We start from the raw sequence: 19056 nt of genomic DNA on the forward strand, positions 1-19056 counted from the left end.
CCGAGGGAACCAGTGGGACACGGAGACACAGACACGGAGACACGGAGACACAGACACGGAGACACTGAGACACAGACACTGAGACACGGAGACACAGACACGGAGACACTGAGACACAGACACTGAGACACGGAGACACAGACACGGAGACACAGAGACACAGACACTGAGACACGGAGACACAGACACGGAGACACAGACACGGAGACACAGACACGGAGACACAGACACGGAGACACAGACACTGAGACACGGAGACACGGAGACACTGAGACACAGACACGGAGACACTGAGACACAGACACGGAGACACGGAGACACGGAGACACAGACACGGAGACACGGTGCTGATTGAGGAAAATGAAGTAAGTGTCTTTAATCAGGGAAAACTCCGGTGTTACTAACACTTTGCAGGTCTTTAATTTCTCTGATTTCTTGTTCCACTTGTGTTTTGTGGTTTTGGGAAAAAATCAACAACAACGCGTTAATGAACCGAAACACGACGAACCGGTGAATCCAGATTAAAGTAATAATTAAGTTACTAAGTAACGCGGACAGCATCGTTTGAACCTGCTGCAGCATCACTGTGTCTGCAGAGATCATCTGTGTCTGCAGAGATCATCTGTGTCTGCAGGAGATCATCTGTGTCTGCAGGAGATCATCTGTGTCTGCAGAGATCGTCTGTGTCTGCAGAGATCATCTGTGTCTGCAGGAGATCATCTGTGTCTGCAGAGATCATCTGTGTCTGCAGGAGATCATCTGTGTCTGCAGAGATCATCTGTGTCTGCAGAGATCATCTGTGTCTGCAGGAGATCATCTGTGTCTGCAGAGATCGTCTGTGTCTGCAGAGATCGTCTGTGTCTGCAGAGATCATCTGTGTCTGCAGGAGATCATCTGTGTCTGCAGAGATCGTCTGTGTCTGCAGAGATCGTCTGTGTCTGCAGAGATCGTCTGTGTCTGCAGAGATCATCTGTGTCTGCAGAGATCGTCTGTGTCTGCAGAGATCGTCTGTGTCTGCAGAGATCATCTGTGTCTGCAGAGATCATCTGTGTCTGCAGGAGATGAAGAGAGCAGAGAAATGAGCTGCTGGGTTTGAAGAGTGAATCCTGTCAGGTTGATTCTGTTGTCATATAAAAACGTGTGAGTGGCATGTATTGTAGAAATAAATCAGGAGGCAGGTGATTTAATTAAAAGTCAGTTAAAAAGTCCAATGTCACTACTAAACAACTTTAAATGGTAAAGATAAAGTAGAGTTACTTGGTTAAATGTACTGTCAGGTCCTGGTAAAAGGTGTTAGTCTGCAGCAGCCTGTAGTTTTTCATAGAGTTCATTAGAATATTAAAACTATCAGATGTTCACCCAAGATAACAAAACATTAACAAGTCCTTTTTTACTGACCTCTAACAAACTGTGTTACAGGGAGGATTTTTATCTATCTTTTATTATTTTGTCATTAATGGAATTCTTGGACCTCTTGTTCTTTTTAAAATGCACATTTTAAGCTTTCATGTTTAAATAATACAGGGATTCATTTCCGATTTACCAGACACCTGCAGTTTGTAGTTTGTAGAGCTTTAGTTTGAAGCTCACCACCATCTTTGTTGATGGTGCTGTGGGTTTTCAGTGCGAGTTACTGGATGATGGACACTTTATAACGTCTTTGTAGTATCTTCATTGTTTTTTGTCACCAGCCTGAAGTATAAGCCCTTAAAATTCAGCAGTTCTACCTAATCAGCTTCTAGTACACACACACACACACACACACACACACACACACACACACACACACACTAAACATGCTGTAGTCTTTAACTTATGGTTTTTGTCACGTCTCTAAAGTTTTGCCTCCGGCACACAGCGTCAGCAGCTACCAGCTCATAGGAGGAGGCTGCTGCTGCTCGAGGCTGACCACTGAATCGTTCCAAATCACTCCTGTGAACTTAACGTCTCTCTCGGCACTCAGTCATGCTGGACCGAGTCTCTTTCTTTCCTTTCTGCCACCCCATTCTCTCAGAGGTCTCTGTGGCTTCGAGCCCTCCCCGGCTGCTCCCTGCTTCCTGTCAGATTGTGTCTGTCAGGGGGGTTTGGGTTGCCCCTGGAGATTGGCAGAGGGAGTCACTGGAGGTGGCGCGATGTAAGACTGGTGGGCCGGAGTGATGGAGGAGCTGACGAGGGGCAACAGCAGGGTAACGGTGGTGCTCCTTGCCATGAGAAAGCAGGGAGTACAGTGCAAAAGGGGGGGTGGTGGTGTCAGCTTGATCCAACGATGGCTCAGCAAGAGGTTTTGCACCCTATCCTGAGATCTGAATAGCAGAGGTAATGAGAGGCTGTGTGTGCTGGTTGGGTCGTGTAATGTGTGGAAGTCTCGGTAGCAGAGAACTCGAGGTTCCTTTACATTAATTGATTTTTAAATCCAGGTTTTAATTCACTTATTGAGCTGAAACCATGTTCAGTCCCCTGTTAAAGCAGTTTTATCCACTTTTATTTACATTCAGTCATTTAGCTTTTATTCAAGGCGACTTACAAGTGAGATAAGGAAGGATAAATCTGAGGGGGTAGATCTGCAGATCCACTACACGATTAAACAGCTCTAGCTCCACACTTTGTCATCCTGATTTGAGGGTCTAAGGTCAAATTTCTATATTATATCATACAAATCTCAAGTCTGTTGAATTTTATGTTGATATTTGTATAAAGTTATAAAAAACAGTTTTTACTTTCAACATGTAAGTATGATGTATTTCTGAAGTAATAAAACACTGTAGTTGAGTTGTAGGTTGATCAGTGGCCTTGAGCATGTTCAAGTTACTGATCACTGATAGTTACTGATACGGTTGTTAGTTACTGTAGCTGCAGCTGTAAGTGTTTAATTCCAGGTTAAAGTCTGAAGCCTTTTACTTTTGCTGATGGACTTGTTGCCTTTGAATCAATTCATGTTTTCACCAAACGTGAATTAGATCAAATCCTTCACAGGGTTAGGGTTAGCGCTGAGTGTTTTTAAATAGCGTTCAACAGCGTTTTCCAACCATCTATCTCGTGCCTGTTTAAAGAACTAGATGCTCCTCAGCTGTCGTCACTGCAGCTCTCTACTCAGGCTGATCAACAGCTTGCACTTTAATCAGAAGGACAAGTTCAGGAGTCTTTGGTGATCAGACCCCTCCGAGACTTCATATCATGTATGAGATGCTCTGCGATAGAGTCTAGACACCAGTGGTGGGGGTGTAAAGAAGAGATGGTTGAAACAACTGTCTTCTATAAATTACATCTCTGTGCACTAAAGTGAAACTCCAGTTAAATATTTGTGCCACTACATTTTGCATCCACGTAATAATATCTGACTTATGTTGTGATGCAGTTTATTGTTTTGATGAATGACAGAGGTGTTTAGGGTGGATGAAGGTCTGATGTTCTGGGCTGATCCAGGTTTAATTCCAGAGGCCTGATGCTGGGTTTAGGCAAGAAGAGCACTTTGGTTGGCGTGTGGATAAACACTGATCGACCCTGTGTGTTTGGCAACTTTTGGACTTTTCTCTATTTAACCAGGTCACAATCGATCCCCGACCTTAACCCAATGCTGCGAGTGCCTGAACCCAACCAAAAACCCAACCATGCTGCAATGCACCAAGCTGTCCTCCAGAGCACCGGTCCTCTGTGGACAAAGTGACAAATGGGCCAAACTCTCACACAGCTGGTGGAGTCCTTTAAGAATCTAGTTCACGCTCCTATCCTATCCCTCACTTCCGACCTTTCCTGGCAGCTGAGCGGTCAAACATTCTCTCTTCATCTTTGACTATTCAGGCTCTTGTGATGTTGCCTGGGATGCGTCCTGTGCCTGCTCTGCCTCCTCAGAGGAAAGCACCTCTCTTCCTCACGTCTGATCTCTACCCTCCATGGTGTATAAACAGGCCTTAAACCCAGCTCAGCATTGAGTCAGACATTGGAGGAAGAGTGCCAGGAGGATTTATAGCTCATTTGTTTTCTAGATTTAAAGATTAAATGTCATCAGAATGACAGGAAGCTGACAGGTTGACAGCTGACTTTGCTCATTTATGGATTTACCTTCTAATTTATTCTAACGTTTCAGAGTAAACTTTAAACGTGCTGCTTCTTATTCTCTAGCACTTGATTCCAGACATTAAATTATTTTCAGTCTACATCTTCACTTTATTCAGGAGTTCAAATAGATGTGTGTTTGTGCTTGTTGAATATGATTTCAGCTGGTTGGATAAACAGTCAGCTTTTATTCAGGCTGCAGATGCTATGAAGGTTGTTGCAGTTCACAGTCAGTGTCTAAATCCCGGCATCAATCAGAACTTTGTAGGTAAAATAATCAATGGCATGTTCATCTTACAGACATACTGTACTGTGCTGTGACTAAAACTGTGTAAACTCAACTTTACAATTTAAAGTTGAAAAAATATTCTTTTTTTTCTATGAGGTTTGGTTAGATGATGGATGACTATAAAACAATAGTTTGATGTTTGACCTTCGTTTGTACTGATGGTTCATCCAGGAGAGTTTCATGTCCAGAGTTTGAAGATGTCCAACTATCACTGGGCTCCAGCTCCTAATGTCCATATGACCAGGTTTTCTTGGACAAGACCCTGAACTCCAGGTTGCTCCCGGTTGGTCAGTCGAGCTGCTCCCATGTCATCAGCGTGGATGAGTGTGTTTCACACACACCAGTGGCCTGGATGAAAAGTTCACTGAACCCATTTGCCTTTGAAAACAAACTTTTGTCAGTTTGTTTTTAACTGAATACTTTATTAGTTGTGTTGTAGTTATAAGTTATTACGTTTTTTTTTTTATTTTCATCTCTTTCCCTCCATTCAAATCTCAGGGATAATGGTGTTTACCAGTCTGCAGCTCCTTTCAGTGAAATGATTTCAATGGCCAGCTTTATCCCATGTGGCATTTCTGTCTTCAAAGCTTTCATTTTTAAATGACAGAACCAAATTTAGGCCTTAAAAGAACCTTTGAGTGATTATTTAATAATTCTGCTTTGATTAGAAATGTGTCTCTGCTCAGCCAAACAACAAATCTCCATCGTCACTGCAGGTTTAATGCTCCTTTCAGCTGATTCCCATTCTCCTTCTGAGCTGAGACAGTCGGTCTCTCTCTCTCTTCTTGCTGCCTATAAAAGAGCTCTTGTAAAATATTAAAGAGTGTGGATCGACCATTTAGTCTCACTGACTTCGTCCAGGTGACCTGCTTGTTAATTCAGACTCACACCTTAAGCGCCGACAGGTCCTGACCTTACGGTTACAGGTCAGTCTCCTCTTCTGTTTGTTTGTTTGTCCCTGAATGACCCACGAACAGGAATCTGCTTTTCATGCAGGATGCAGCTTTTCTGTTATTTATTTTTATGCCTCCAGCTGGAGCCTCTGATCATTTATTCACTTCCTCCACAGAAATGCAGATTTACTAAGTGACAGTGGGACGTGCAAACTTAAAATAAACAGAAAACTTTTTAGGGGTCAGGCAGTGAAATGTAGGGCTGTGTATTAAAATAGAAACAGGTTTAAACTCGAAGTTTGTTTGTTTGTACTTTAGACTTCTCAGTGACAGCAGCCGTCAGTTTACAGACACTTCAGTCGTTTTCAGTGCAGTTTATTAGTAAGAAAGAAAAATTTATCCTGGAGCACAACAAACCCAGTTTGGAACATAGGATCGCAGGGAAATAGGTTTAAGAAAAACAGGATAACAAAAGGAAAAGGGAAGATACTGGAGGATGAAAGGAGCAGTAGTAGTGGTAAATCTAGTTAGATTGGAGGTTGGGCCTCAGTCCGACCGTTCAGGGAGTTATTTGGGAATCAGAATTCAGCTCACACTCTGCAGCTCCTCAAGTCTGACTCACAGCAGCAAGAAAGCTCCAAGGACACACACACACACACACACACACACACACACACACTGAACATTTTACTCTAACTAAATAAACTCTATCATTGGATCACTTTTTTAAAACCTCGTCTTTGTATTTAGTGCGTTAGTTTTTCACACCTGCGTCTGAAGTGGAGCTGATTATTGATCATTTTCAGCCACAAGATATCAGCCAGTCCGAAAACAGAGTTACACAAAAATAAGACAGTAACTGATAAAATGTAATTATACAATTCTTTTACAGCCACAAAAATGATCAGCTGTAGGAACAAACTTAAAAAAACGTTTGTTAAAACAAATTCCATGAACAATATTCTTCCTGCATTTTGTTTTGTGTTTTAATACCTGTGATGAACGACGTCTGTTTTCCAGCAGAGATACAGAAATTTGGCCGCTTGTCTGCTTTCTGCTTCGAGTTGGATCAATGGCCCAGAGAATTAAGTGAGCGTGTGGTTTCGTTTTAATTTGCTCATTTGAGGAGAGTGATGGAGTCGTATTTGGAGATTTGGTGGTTTTAGTGCTGGTTCACCAATAGGGAGTAGATGTGTTTGATTTTAACTTTATAATTTTAACCTACGAGTTATTTGTCATGTTCAATTTCAAACTCCGTGTCCCCCCCGCCCTCCTTTTCTTGTCTTTTAGCCACAGACTGGGTGTGCTTCTACCTGCACTGCTGTGTGCCATCTGTCTCCTCGTCCTGCCGTCGTCCTCTACCCCCGACCACGAGTCAGGTACGCACTCTCCGTCCCTGTCACGTTCACTGCTGCCTTCCACCACTGACACCCACAACTCTATTAAAGCATACGTGACCTCTGACATTTAAGAGCAGCAGGGTGCTCTTTAATCATTCCCATTCATTGTTTTTGCTGACATGCACTCTGGAAGCTACGCTCAAGGGTATCTGCGTGTCCAGCTGAAAGTCAAGGTTACTTATACAGATGAATGTCTCATCCTTCGTGTTGCACAATATTGAGACATTATGGCAGACGCAGCACAGAGATGTATGTCCCTCTGCAGGAAGCAGTGAATCAAATCAACTCCTACTGAAGGGAAAGAAGGGTAAAGACGACTGAAACACTCAGACAGCATAGTGTAAGGACAGTGGTTAGTTGAGAATCTATCCGTCTTCTCATTTAACTCCACTTTCAGATGCTTCTACTTCTTGAATTGTCACATTAAAACTGTTTCTCTCCTCAGATGATTCAAAGCTTGTCCACGTCACCATTCCCGTCACCACACCTGTGTTTGCTGTACTGGGGGGCTCTCTGACGTTACCCTGCCTGGTGTCTCTGGCTCTGCCGCCGCCCTCCCCCTCCACCAACGGCCGCCATGCTGTGCTGTCTCTCCCCCGGGTCAAATGGAGTATACTGACTCACGGTCGAGAGGCGGAGATTCTGGTGGCCCGCGGCGACAGGGTGAGAGTCAGTGAGGCCTACAAAGACAGAGCCTCACTGCTCAATTACGCCTACTCCCCTGCCGACCTCACTCTGCGGCTGGAGAACCTGAGGCAGAACGACACCGGCTTCTACCGCTGCGAGGTGCAGCAGGGTCTGGAGGATGCAGACGATGTGGCTCAGGTGAAGGTCAAAGGTGAGAAACAGACAAAAATGGCTCAGATCAGATCGAAACATCAGCCCAATTAAATAATATAACACACACACACACACACACACACACACACACACACACACACACACACACAGCTCTCAACTAAAACAGAATATGTACACTTATCAAACGTGTTGAGATTTGATGTCAGATGTGTGTGCTGCCACACACATCTGGATCTGGATCTGAGCCATGCACACAGTTATAAACGACACTTAGTGTGCAGCAGCTTCACCAGGGTTATCTAATCTATTCTCTGCAAAGAATGACGTCAGAATAATTCAGCACTGACTAAACGGGTGATTTAAAACATGTGTCTGAGGCAAAGAAAGTCATTCAGTGGTTCAAAGGATGAAGACCAAATGAAGAAGAACCGACTGACGTATTATATTTACCATGTTTAACAGTATATAATGCTCCATTTATTAAACATTACCAAAGAGAATAGTTCTCAAGCCATCTCGATCAATGATAGTCTTCTTTGAGAGCTTTTTTGGGACAGTCGAGGGAAAGAAATCAGCCACTCTAACCAAAACGTGAACAACAGGTGTATCTGCACCTGTAGAGATGATACTGGTTCTTGGATGCTCATCATATCTCTGCCACACACCAGCAACAATGCTGACATAAACCCTGATGTCATTAAGTCCAATATTGGAATTAAAACAATGGAATGAGGATTTTTACAGAGACGCCTCCACACTTCAGATGTTTTAGCAGAATAATAATAGAATGAGAACGGTGTGACTTATTATATTTCTGTGTTTTACAGGGGTGGTGTTTCATTATCGCGACGCATTCAGCCGGTATGCTTTCACCTTTTCACAGTCCATCGAGGCCTGCGAGGAGATCGGGGCTCGAATTGCCTCTCCAGAGCAGCTCCTGGCTGCATACCACAGCGGATACGAGCAGTGTGATGCAGGTTGGCTGTCTGACGGCTCAGTGAGGTGAGAACCTGAGAGAAAGTGTTCAGTGTCAAACCGGACACATTATTCTGCACTTGATCAAGTGGCCTCTTAACTAGAACATTCTCTCACAAGAGCTCAGTTTACATCTGGCTGCTGTCACTGCAGCTCTAGACAAACAAAAACACTAAATTACTTCGCTGGCACATTGATGTCCATGTGGTTGATGGAGCTGTTTGGAGCTGGTAGCAGAGTAGTCAGCCAGCTAACGTTTGATATACTCTCTACAGCTGCACATCAGGACGCACAGATCGTCAAGTGGCTGAGAGGCACTCGTATGATCTCAAACCAAACATTTCTCCCCATTTTAACACTCACACACAGAAGAGCTCAGATGAGTGTGATGTTTGGAGAGGTGCCATTACAGAGGAAGAGGTACTTGGTGTTTCAGTGCTGTGTGTCGTGTCATCCTACAGATATCCCATTCAGATGCCACGAGAGGGCTGTTTTGGAGACATGGATGGACTGCCAGGAGTGAGGAACTATGGGCTGGTAGAGCCTGATGAGCTTTATGACGTCTACTGCTATGTGGAGAATATTGAGGGTAAGACATTAAAAAGGACTTTTGATTTTATCTGTGTCTGCTGTTTATTGGATGGTTTGGTCTAGAGACTTAATTCCAATCAAGAAAATTCTTAATAGTAGGATTAGATATTTGTGGCACTAGTGTTCTTCCAACACTTTGGCAGCAGTTTGGTGAAAATCTTTCCTGTTTCAACATAATCTCCCCATGTACGTACACACCAGCTCATGAAACTGACCAGTTCAGCATGACGAGCCTTACAGGCTTCATCGAGAGACCAGAACTTGAACTGGTGCCGACTGTGAACCAGATATGACCTGTATCACCATAATGATGTAAAGTAAATCTCTACAGAAATGTTCAACATCTGGTGGAAAGACTGAAACCAGAATCTGGTAGCTGTTAAAACAGCACTGTAACACCCACAGCACACGTTTTGTATGTGACCCATTATTTAAAAATGAAGACCAGGATAAACAGTACCTGTGATAACATAATCATTATCATTGAAAACTCTGCATTTACTTTTTCCTAAATGATAGGAGGGAAGTAGTTCTTCAAAAAAATCTGATTGAAATTTTATTATTTAGTGCATTTGCCTGAAGTGAACATTTGTTTACCACCTGTCTGATCATCTTACTAATCATGCTGCTGTGCTAATAACTCCCTGCAAAATAATAACCTGAAACCTGTCTCCCTCTGTAAAGGTGAGGTGTTCCATGGCTCCACTCACCAGCGTTTGACCTTCTGGGAGGCCAAGGCCTACTGTCTGAGTCACGGGGCAGAGCTGGCCACCACAGCTCAGCTATACGCAGCCTGGAATGATGGACTGAATCATTGCAGTCCAGGATGGCTGGCAGATGGGAGTGTGCGGTACCCCATTGTCACCCCTAGAGAGCGCTGTGGAGGGGGCGAGCCTGGGGTCAGAACGGTCTATCGCTACACCAACCAGACGGGCTTCCCCGAGGCGTACACTCGGCATGACGTCTACTGCTTCAGAAGTAAGTTCTATATCTGGTAGGTGTTGTGTTTACTGGCTTTAAAAGTTGAGCCATTGTCCTGAAATTCGAAAAATATTAAACTGCACTTCTCCAACTGAAAGAGCTCATTTAACCAAGAACGGTTCAGACCTACAGATGCAGTTTATCAAAGAAAGCTTCTAGAGCAGACTGGTGTGAACATGTGGTATATGGACAAGCTTTCATTCCACATAATGAGAGGTGATGATCTCACTCTACTACTGTAAACAATGGAAATGTTGCTGTCAGTTCAAATTGGTTTGGTTAAAGGTCAAATTTCTATTAAATTTAATTAAAAATTCATAGAATAAGTTTTTAATGAACAATTTGTACCACACTACACAATTACTATACTAGTTAAATTGTAAATACGTTTCCTTCCTGAGTTTTTAGAAACAGCTCTCATAAAGTCTCTGCAGCGTTATAATTCCTTTTTCCGGTTCTGCTCTTTGGTGCAGGCGATAACGGCCCTTACACAGAATCTCCTCAGGATTTTCTTGCCACTGAGCCAGAGGACATTGGCCAGGACATTGTTTTCTTAACTAATCCAGCTCAGGAGGAGGTGAGCATTAGCGAGGCAACAGCAAAGGGGGGCGAAGAACAGCAGCATGCCCAGACTGCCAATCCTGTAAAGCAGGGCCCCATGCAAGTTCAGTCCCCAACACTGTGTTATGACAAGGACCCACTTCTCACAGTAGACCTTCAGTCCGTTACTCCTCCATCTGACCATCAAGAACAGTTTCCCACCAAAGATACCTGGGAGCAAATGGAGAAGGCCAGCTACCCAGAGTCTCATCTACCAGCACCTGAAGAAACCCCAGACACCGATCATGAAGAGTCTCTTACAACATCTTCTCCAAAGACACATGGTGTAGTAACTGTTGGTGATGCATTCACTGCACCTACAACTAACTGGACTCCAGAGCATCACGTTTCTGAGAATGACACATTGGAGATGATAGTGATTAATGTAACATCTTTAACTGATGCAAATGAACTGTTCAACAGTTCTTTAGATGTGTATCAGGAAGGTAATCTCCCTGTTTTGCAAGAGGACCACACTCCAAGCGACCACTTGCAATATGTCTCTGAAACTGAGCCGATATACTCCAGCACGTCTGATGTCTCACGAGAGCCCGAAGAGGCCACTGCCGGTACTGTTGAGGTTAATTTAGCAGTGACTACTTCACCCCATGTTGAGGAAGCAGATGTTAACTCCGGGGAAGCTGAGAACCATCCAACAGAAGAGGGGTCTGGAGATGAGGATCCACAAAACCTAACGACTCAGAGTTCGGTTAGTGTGGACACCTTTCCCACTTCTGAACTCGTCTCTTCGAATGGTTCAGGTAAAGTGTTCTTTCAACATGTTAGCATTGTCCTGTGCATTGGTTTTGAGTATAGCACGTGAAATATCTGGCCAGTTGATGGTGCCATTGAAAACACTGGGGAAGACTCAAATTATCAGGATACACAATCAAGAAAAAGTATGTGAACCCTTTGATCAATGACCTCCAAAAAGCTAATTACAGTCAGGTGTTAGCACAAGTTAAGATAATTTGTTTGCATGTGTGGACTAGAGCTACGTCGACTGACAAAAATCACCTTAACTTTTTGAGTTTGTCCTGCATAAGAAAAATCCTAAAGGATAGTCAACGTCCCAAATTTCATTACAATCCATTCATGATATTTTCCATTTTATTTAAATGTTGGAACGATACTGAATGACTGACAGTGACATGCTAGCAAAGTCAAAAACCACAAGCCTACATAATAAAAAATATACAGGTCTTTAAAAGTTTGTCTTTTCCTTTCAGGTTATGATCCTGCTCAAGACCCCCCAGGTGCAGTAGACTCCCCCCCAGCCGACCGTGGTGACGAGGATTCAAATAGCACGTCAGGGGAGACAGCACCAGATGATACGACCGACCACAGTGGTCACATCCAACCCGCTGAGATACCAACAGCAGAGGTCGTCACAGTCGCTGATGACTCTGACACCAGTGTAGATTCTCCTGTTCTAAACAATCATCTCGTCACTTTTCTGACATCCTCACTCTCTGGAACCTTGTCTCCTTCTGTGGAGATTGAAGCCAGCTCTCCAGAGATTATCACCTTCATGCCTGAGAGCAATGCTTCATCTGGGACTGGACCTCTGGAGGACATCCAGGGCAAACTTGAGCAAGAAGGAATAGGAGAAAACCCAGAAATATTTCTCAGTAAAACCCCAAATAACACAGACAGTGATTTGGAAGTGAACAGAAAAGGCAGTAATCAAACGCAGGAATCAGACGAGGGATCGGGTGAATCATCAGGAGAAAAAGCCGAAATAAAACCAGAACTTCTGTCGACAAATCCAACTCTGACAACGGACCACACATCTGAGGGAGTTGATGGAGACACTGGCACTAGTGCACCACCTTCAGAGGTAAAAGTCACACTGATCCCCCATCAAACTCCCACTCCTGGCTGGGACCCGGAGCCTTCTTCCAGTGCAGAGCCTCCTGTCACTGAGGAATCTGGCGATGTCTCGAAGCAGCAAGAAACTACGGTGGAGATCACCACCAGCAGCATTAATGGTGAGTTTAAAGGCATATTTCAAAACCATACGTAGGCTTAAACACACACTTGCAGTCTTTAAAGTTGACTCTGAACAATTAGTGGCTGGTTCCTTTGTGCAGAAATGAGTCTTAATCAGCCACTTTCAAAATAAAAGTATGTCAAGAGAACTGTCAGTTTGTTTCTCATAAAACAAAAAGGTAAAAAAAAACGTTTTCCTTTATTTTTTTTGGTCTCATTTCATCTCTTATTTATACCAGAGACTTCTAATAGAGCTGCACAGATCTTTTTTTATAAATAAACTATTTGACAATGACAGACCAGGGGGATCTCATTTATTACAGATATAAATTGACTTTATAATTTAGACGTTTCAGTCTCATAAATTCAAAATGTGGCTTGTTAGGAGTATTTTCACTGTTTAATATCATTTATAAGTCTCTGCTCTCATTTTGCTGGTACGTCTATTAAATACATACAGTCATTATAGCTGCGTTCATTCCAAATGGCCTTAAATATTTTCTCTTTAAATTGTAAACCCACCTCCGTACAGCTGACCTGTAAATGTGACAACAGAAACAGCTCATCAGGTGGAGTCCACTCCTCACAGTGGGAGTCCTCCGACTGTTTATATGAAGTCAGATGTGAATGATTTTGAGTCATTTTATGAATTAACATCCCTGAAGTGTTTATGGTTTTACATTTAACAGCAGAACCTGGATCAGAAGGAGGGGGGGGGGAACCCGGCACAGATGATCCCTTAACTGAAATATGCACGTGGCATCCAAACAAGGAGGAGGACACCGTTCAGGACATGACCATCGCTGCTCCCACCTTGTTCCCAGGCGATTTCAAAGAAGCACAGGAGGAAGAGACCGCCATGGCTGCCTCGCTGCCGGCTGCTGAAGTTTCTGCTGCGAGACAAGAAGGCCTTTCAGGTACGCCATCAGAAGTGCTGCGTGTTTGGGAAGGACAGAAACAGCAGCTGGTGTTGGCATGGTCCGAGTCTGTCTCAGGGCAGAGATTTACTGCATGCTGCAGCTCAAGCTGACTCAGCACAACAGACGGATTAGCTTCTCATTTTGAATGAATTACTGGAGAATAACACAGCAGGCTCACAACAGGAGCAACTAAAATGTTTGTTTTTCTGTCACAGTTTTCTCATCATAAAGCAAAGAACTCTTTAGAATGAACTCAATGTGTGGAAACCTATTTGAAAATTGCACCTATTTGTTGGAGTTAAAACCATTTGAAGTTAATTATTTGTACTAAAGTAACTTGTTGATATCATTCCTGGTGGAACAGCTCCCTCTGCTGGTGTCTTTAGTTTGTTAATTGTAGGTTACAATCCATTCTGCAGACCGTTGTAAGAGACTGGATTTCTTTGTTAACGACTGTCTTTACACGTCTGCAGACGCCTGTCTGGAGAACCCTTGTTTGAACGGAGGCACTTGTGTCGACGGTGAAACTACAAGCTGCCTTTGCCTGCCGGGTTATGAAGGAGACATGTGTCAGACAGGTTCAGTGTCAACGATCTGATAAACACTTAAGACCTTCACACTAATGATACTTCAGTCATTTCTTAATGTTCCTTTTCTGTCTCAGACCTGGACGAGTGTGAGCCGGGATGGGACAAGTTTCAGGGATTCTGTTATCATCACTTCAGTAAGCGGCTGAGTTGGGAGGCGGCTGAGCAGCACTGTCGGATGTGTGGCGGGCATCTGATTTCTGTCATGACCCCTGAAGAACAAGATTACATCAATGGTAAAACTGAATTCACTGAGACCGGTGCTTAAGTCGGTTGCCTTAACTGATTACTCACAATTCATTTGACACTGATGCACTTTAGATGTGAGGACGTTATAAAGCCATCTCTCGATGTCGTCTAAACCATGTTAACTGTTTTTCACAGTGAAATATCAAATATATGTGAAACATTGTGACTTCTGAAAAACACAAGATGTGATTACACATGGTGAACTTCTCCAGTTCACAGGCTGCTGTTCCTCCGGCATGTGGTAAATCCCCCATGTTGGTCTCATTTCTCCCTTGAACACTGGAGTATTTCAGTTTAGAGTTTTCCTAAATGACACTATCAGAACAGGGATCTTAACATTCCTCCTATTTCAGGCTTGTTTAAAAAAAAAAAAAAAACCTTTGTCCAGACAGGACACAACAATGATCGTTCATGTCTTCCGTTTTATTGAGTCCATTGTTTGTCCTACAGGCTGTCATGGGTTTGGATTTGGTTTTGGTATTTTGTCTGGTAACAAGACGAGGAGATGATTATCTGACATTCCTCTGGTAGTTGTGTTTTAACTGTGCGGGCAGCTGCAGGTTGTATAGGCCGAAGCTCGCTGTAAAGAAATAAATGTAAACAGAGTTTTTGTAAAATGAATCCTTTGTTAGAAATTTGAAGTAGGGTTGTGTAACAGGACTTAATAAGTATATTTTGAGTTTTGACATGGAAGAGGTCATATTAAATGTCACTCCGGTTTACAGCAAACCTTCTCACCTTTTCATTTTAGACAAATACAGAGAATATCAGTGGATTGGGTTAAATGACAAAACCATCGAGGGAGATTTCCGCTGGTCGGATGGGAACCCTCTGGTGAGTTTGGTACCTGCTGGTTGGATCAAACTTAAAACAGTTTTGCCATCTCTGATCTGAGCTGTCAAATGCTTTTTTAATTTATTTCTTCTGTTTTAATCTCAGCTCTATGAGAACTGGTATAAAGGGCAGCCGGACAGCTACTTCCTGTCTGGTGAGGACTGTGCTGTGATGGTGTGGCACGATGGCGGCCGCTGGAGCGATGTGCCGTGCAACTACCATCTGTCCTACACCTGCAAGAAAGGCATCTGTAAGTTCTTTCACTTGGTCATTTTCTAATCTCTACTGTCTCCTTTTGTACTATCGCTAACGGTGAAGTTGTCCTTTTGATTTTCTTTTATGCTGCAGCTTCCTGTGCTGAGCCTCCCGTCGTTCCACACGCTAAGGTGTTCGGGAAGAAGCGGTTGCGTTATGAGACAAACACCAAGGTCCGGTACTACTGTGAACAGGGTTTTGTACAGAAACTGAATCCTGTAATCAAGTGCCTGCTCAGTGGCCAATGGGAGGAACCTCAAATTACCTGTGTGCCAGGTAAGGGCTTTAATTAGCTGACGTCTTTGCATCTATTTGTATTGATTTTGTCTCGTTATGGTAAATTTGACCTGTTTAAACTTTCCTATTTTTTTCCCTTTGTGACTTTGACCTCCATGTTCTGTAAATTTAACATTAAACTACGTTCAGGTGAGAAAACAACAAATAACAAAATCTTCTCCTAAAAACATGGTCCCCTGCTCATCAGGATTTCCTCTGACAGGAAAATAAACAGAGCTTAGACACAGGTTGCTGTTACTTTTCTGTTTTCCTCTCACTTCCAGCCCATTCATTGGAAGAGGACGTTGTTCTTGTTCTTCACAAGCAGGAAGATGCCGCCGAGGTCTCTTTCTCTGCCACAGAGAAAACAGCTCCAGAGTTCTGGGACATTAAGTGGAACGTATGAAGCCATCCTGCTTTAGTTTGTCTTTTTCTACTTTTCTTAGGTCTTTGCTGCAGCCTAGTTTCTGCAGGAAGAAAAACTCTGTAGAACTAATGATTAATATTAAATAAATCTCAATGCCGCACTTCTTACAGCCATCAAACAACTGGAACAGTGCTGTAGTCCAGATGTGTTTTTCCATCAGAGGAGAAAGTGAAGAATGTCTAAAGAGATCTGCAAGACTTGGATTTGTTCACTGGGTTGTTGTCCCTGCAAAGAATGACATAAAATAACTTGGAAGGTACCTGAGGATCCTTCTCACTAAACTGTTTTTTAACTAATTAATTAACACTGATTGTACAACCAAGTTTGTAAATTAAACCGACAGTGTAGTTTTAGCCTTCTTCATTTTTCCACTTTGATATATGTATAGAACAAAACACCTAAATACATAAATCATCCAGTTCTTTAGACCCAGTTATCAACAGAAACATACAAACATCTTAGAAACCATTCTGAAAACAAGTGTTAATCTTGTAAATGTAACTTTTTTCCATCTGTGTTAACATAAATAAACCAAATGAAATGTAGGATACCATCTAAACCAGGTAGGTGATAGGAAGGATTTTATCCCGAATGACATGTGAGGGTTTAAAGATTCTAGAAATATTTCAAAGGTAAATAAAAAAATAACTTAGTGTCTTTATTTTCATAATTTTATACCTGAACATAACATTAAATTGTCGTGAGTGCTGGACTTTAACTTTTTTGTAACAGACATCTGTGTGTGATAGTTTGTGATGTGATGACGTGATTCTCAGCATCAGCTGGTCTGACTTCACTAAAACCTGCTGCACTTCAGATCTGGAAGATTACTGGTTTGTTGTCCTTCATCTTCATCTTCATTTACCACAGCCTGCATTCCTGAAACAGATATACTCCTTCAATGTGCATCGAGCTCCAGATAAACATTTTTACTTTTTCACCACAAAGAAAGCTGTTTATAGGTTTCTAGTTATGGGAAATGTGGTTAAGTTTAATTAAGTGGGCGACAACATGTCAGGACTACGTGGGTTTTTGTAGAATACTGTGGCAACTCATTTCTGAATAAAACATAATAAGAAGACAACAATAAGAAGAAGACAACAACAACAACAACAACAACAACAACAACAACAACAACAACAACCCCACATATCAAGTGTTCATAACATCTCTGTACAAGCAGCTTTTTAACCACAACTGAAGACTTTTCTCAAACCAAACTAGTGTCAGGAAGCCTTACGTGCACTCCCATGTCACACCTGTTGTTAATCCATGATCAGTGATCATCAACCATCCACACAGGTGCATTTGTGCCTCTTTTTTCCCCTTTATGACTTTGACCTGCATGTTTTGTGGTCATTTTGTGCTTGTTTGTTATCTCTCTTACTGGTTTTGTGTTTCCAGCTGCTCATTATTCAGTTTAAGGTTTATATCTTGTGTCCCTGAATGGTTCGTATGAGTTGCCACATGCTTCCGTAGATGACGGATGATGTCACTGATTGTGTATTGAGGGCAGGTGTGTGATGTGAGTGCATATAAGACTGTCTGACACTAATGTCTGGTTTGCCTTGAGAAAGATCAGTTGTGGTTGAGATGGTACTTAAATTAGCTGCAAATTAATTCAGGAACTCACAGGACCAATAAAACCACATGGGTTTAAATATGATAAGGAAAAAACTCTGCTGCAGCACCACTGAAAATAAGTTTCTCTCATTCCTCATGCTTGCTGTCAGCTGGGGAAGTGTCTGGGGATCCTTTTGTCTTGGAGTCTCACTGTGCTTCTGCACTATTGTGCCATCTTGAAGGAAATGTTCCTACTTCACCTGCTCTGCTTTTATTATTTTATTTAAAGCATGTTAAAATACTCACAGGAAAATAAATGAGCTTTTTAGCCAGAGCTGAGAGACCTGACTTTCCATGTGCACACATCACTTGTTTAAAGCGTGCACATCACTGACTCTGCTTGATCTCTGGTGCTTTTTATTTCCATGTGAATCAGACTTTTTGCTATGATTTGTCCATATGAGCTGTACTGTATCTGCACTAGCTTGTGTTTGAGTTTTAATTTTAAATGTGTAATTTAACTCTGGCTCAAAAGTGAAATCTGCTCTTCTGGAATCATTCAAGAAAACAAACATTTGTTCACATCAAAATGTTGATGATACAACTAATGCAACAAGTTCATCTACTGTAGTGTTTTAGTTTTTAAATTACTGTGATAGACTGTGAGTGAAGAAGTCCTGTTAGCTGTATCCAATGGGCACATACTATATATATGTACAAGTAGAAATGATCTAGTAAATATGGATCCAATGAAAAAAGTTGTTTTAATGTAGTCGGCGTTTTTACTGTCACTCATTGATTAAACTAAACATTAACATTAAAATGTTTGTAAGAATCTATTTGTAATATGTATCGTGACTCTTAATCACCACATATCTTTAATTATTTTAGGACATATTTAAGTTATTTTTATGGAATATTACTTATATGTGACTCATAGTAAAACCTCTAAATGCAGAGCTGCAGCCTTCACATCAGTTTGCATTGGTTACTGTGTGTGTGTGTGTGTGTGTGTGTGTGTGTGTGTTCAGATAAGACTGGGTTTTGATTTTTTTTTTTTATGGCCTCTGCATGAAGTAGTCGGAGTCAAAATATTTGCAAGTTATTTGAGAAGGAAAGAAACGCTCCACTGATACAGCCCTCACTGTATCACGCTGTTGTTTCCGATGCTACCACAAGGAGCTGCCAAAGTAATAAAGTTTCAAATGTGACGTGAAGCTGCTTTTTGTTGCACTCTCTGTTGGTTTGGAAGGAAAAGTACTGCAATACTGAGGTAAACTAACCTTTAATTATCCTTTAGAGAATCTCATTGTTACCTCTGAATGTACCTGAGTATATGTATAAATTAGAGGTAAAAAATGAATGATGGA

General features: G+C 42.2%; 1 protein-coding gene across 1 annotated transcript; it reads left to right on the forward strand.

The window, feature by feature from the left end:
* The first annotated feature begins 271 nt into the window (after positions 1–271).
* bcan (brevican) lies at positions 272–18512 on the forward strand. Its single transcript, XM_026373095.1, has 15 exons — positions 272–365; positions 6526–6614; positions 7081–7473; positions 8264–8438; positions 8873–9000; positions 9687–9980; positions 10457–11344; positions 11813–12574; positions 13265–13492; positions 13969–14073; positions 14160–14318; positions 15083–15165; positions 15271–15415; positions 15514–15696; positions 15981–18512. The coding sequence occupies exons 1-15, from the start codon at positions 361–363 to the stop codon at positions 16100–16102; spliced, it is 3759 nt and encodes a 1252-aa protein (XP_026228880.1). The 5' UTR covers positions 272–360; the 3' UTR covers positions 16103–18512.
* Positions 18513–19056: the final 544 nt, after the last annotated feature.

Source organism: Anabas testudineus, chromosome 16, assembly GCF_900324465.2.
Source record: "Anabas testudineus chromosome 16, fAnaTes1.2, whole genome shotgun sequence".
Classification (NCBI taxonomy): Eukaryota; Metazoa; Chordata; class Actinopteri; order Anabantiformes; family Anabantidae; genus Anabas; species Anabas testudineus.

Excerpts from the sequence above, each read along its gene's own strand:
- bcan (XM_026373095.1), top strand. Across the intron at positions 6,615-7,080 it reads TACCCCCGACCACGAGTCAG|ATGATTCAAAGCTTGTCCAC; the intron begins GTACGCACTCTC and ends TTCTCTCCTCAG. Across the intron at positions 8,439-8,872 it reads CTGTCTGACGGCTCAGTGAG|ATATCCCATTCAGATGCCAC; the intron begins GTGAGAACCTGA and ends GTCATCCTACAG.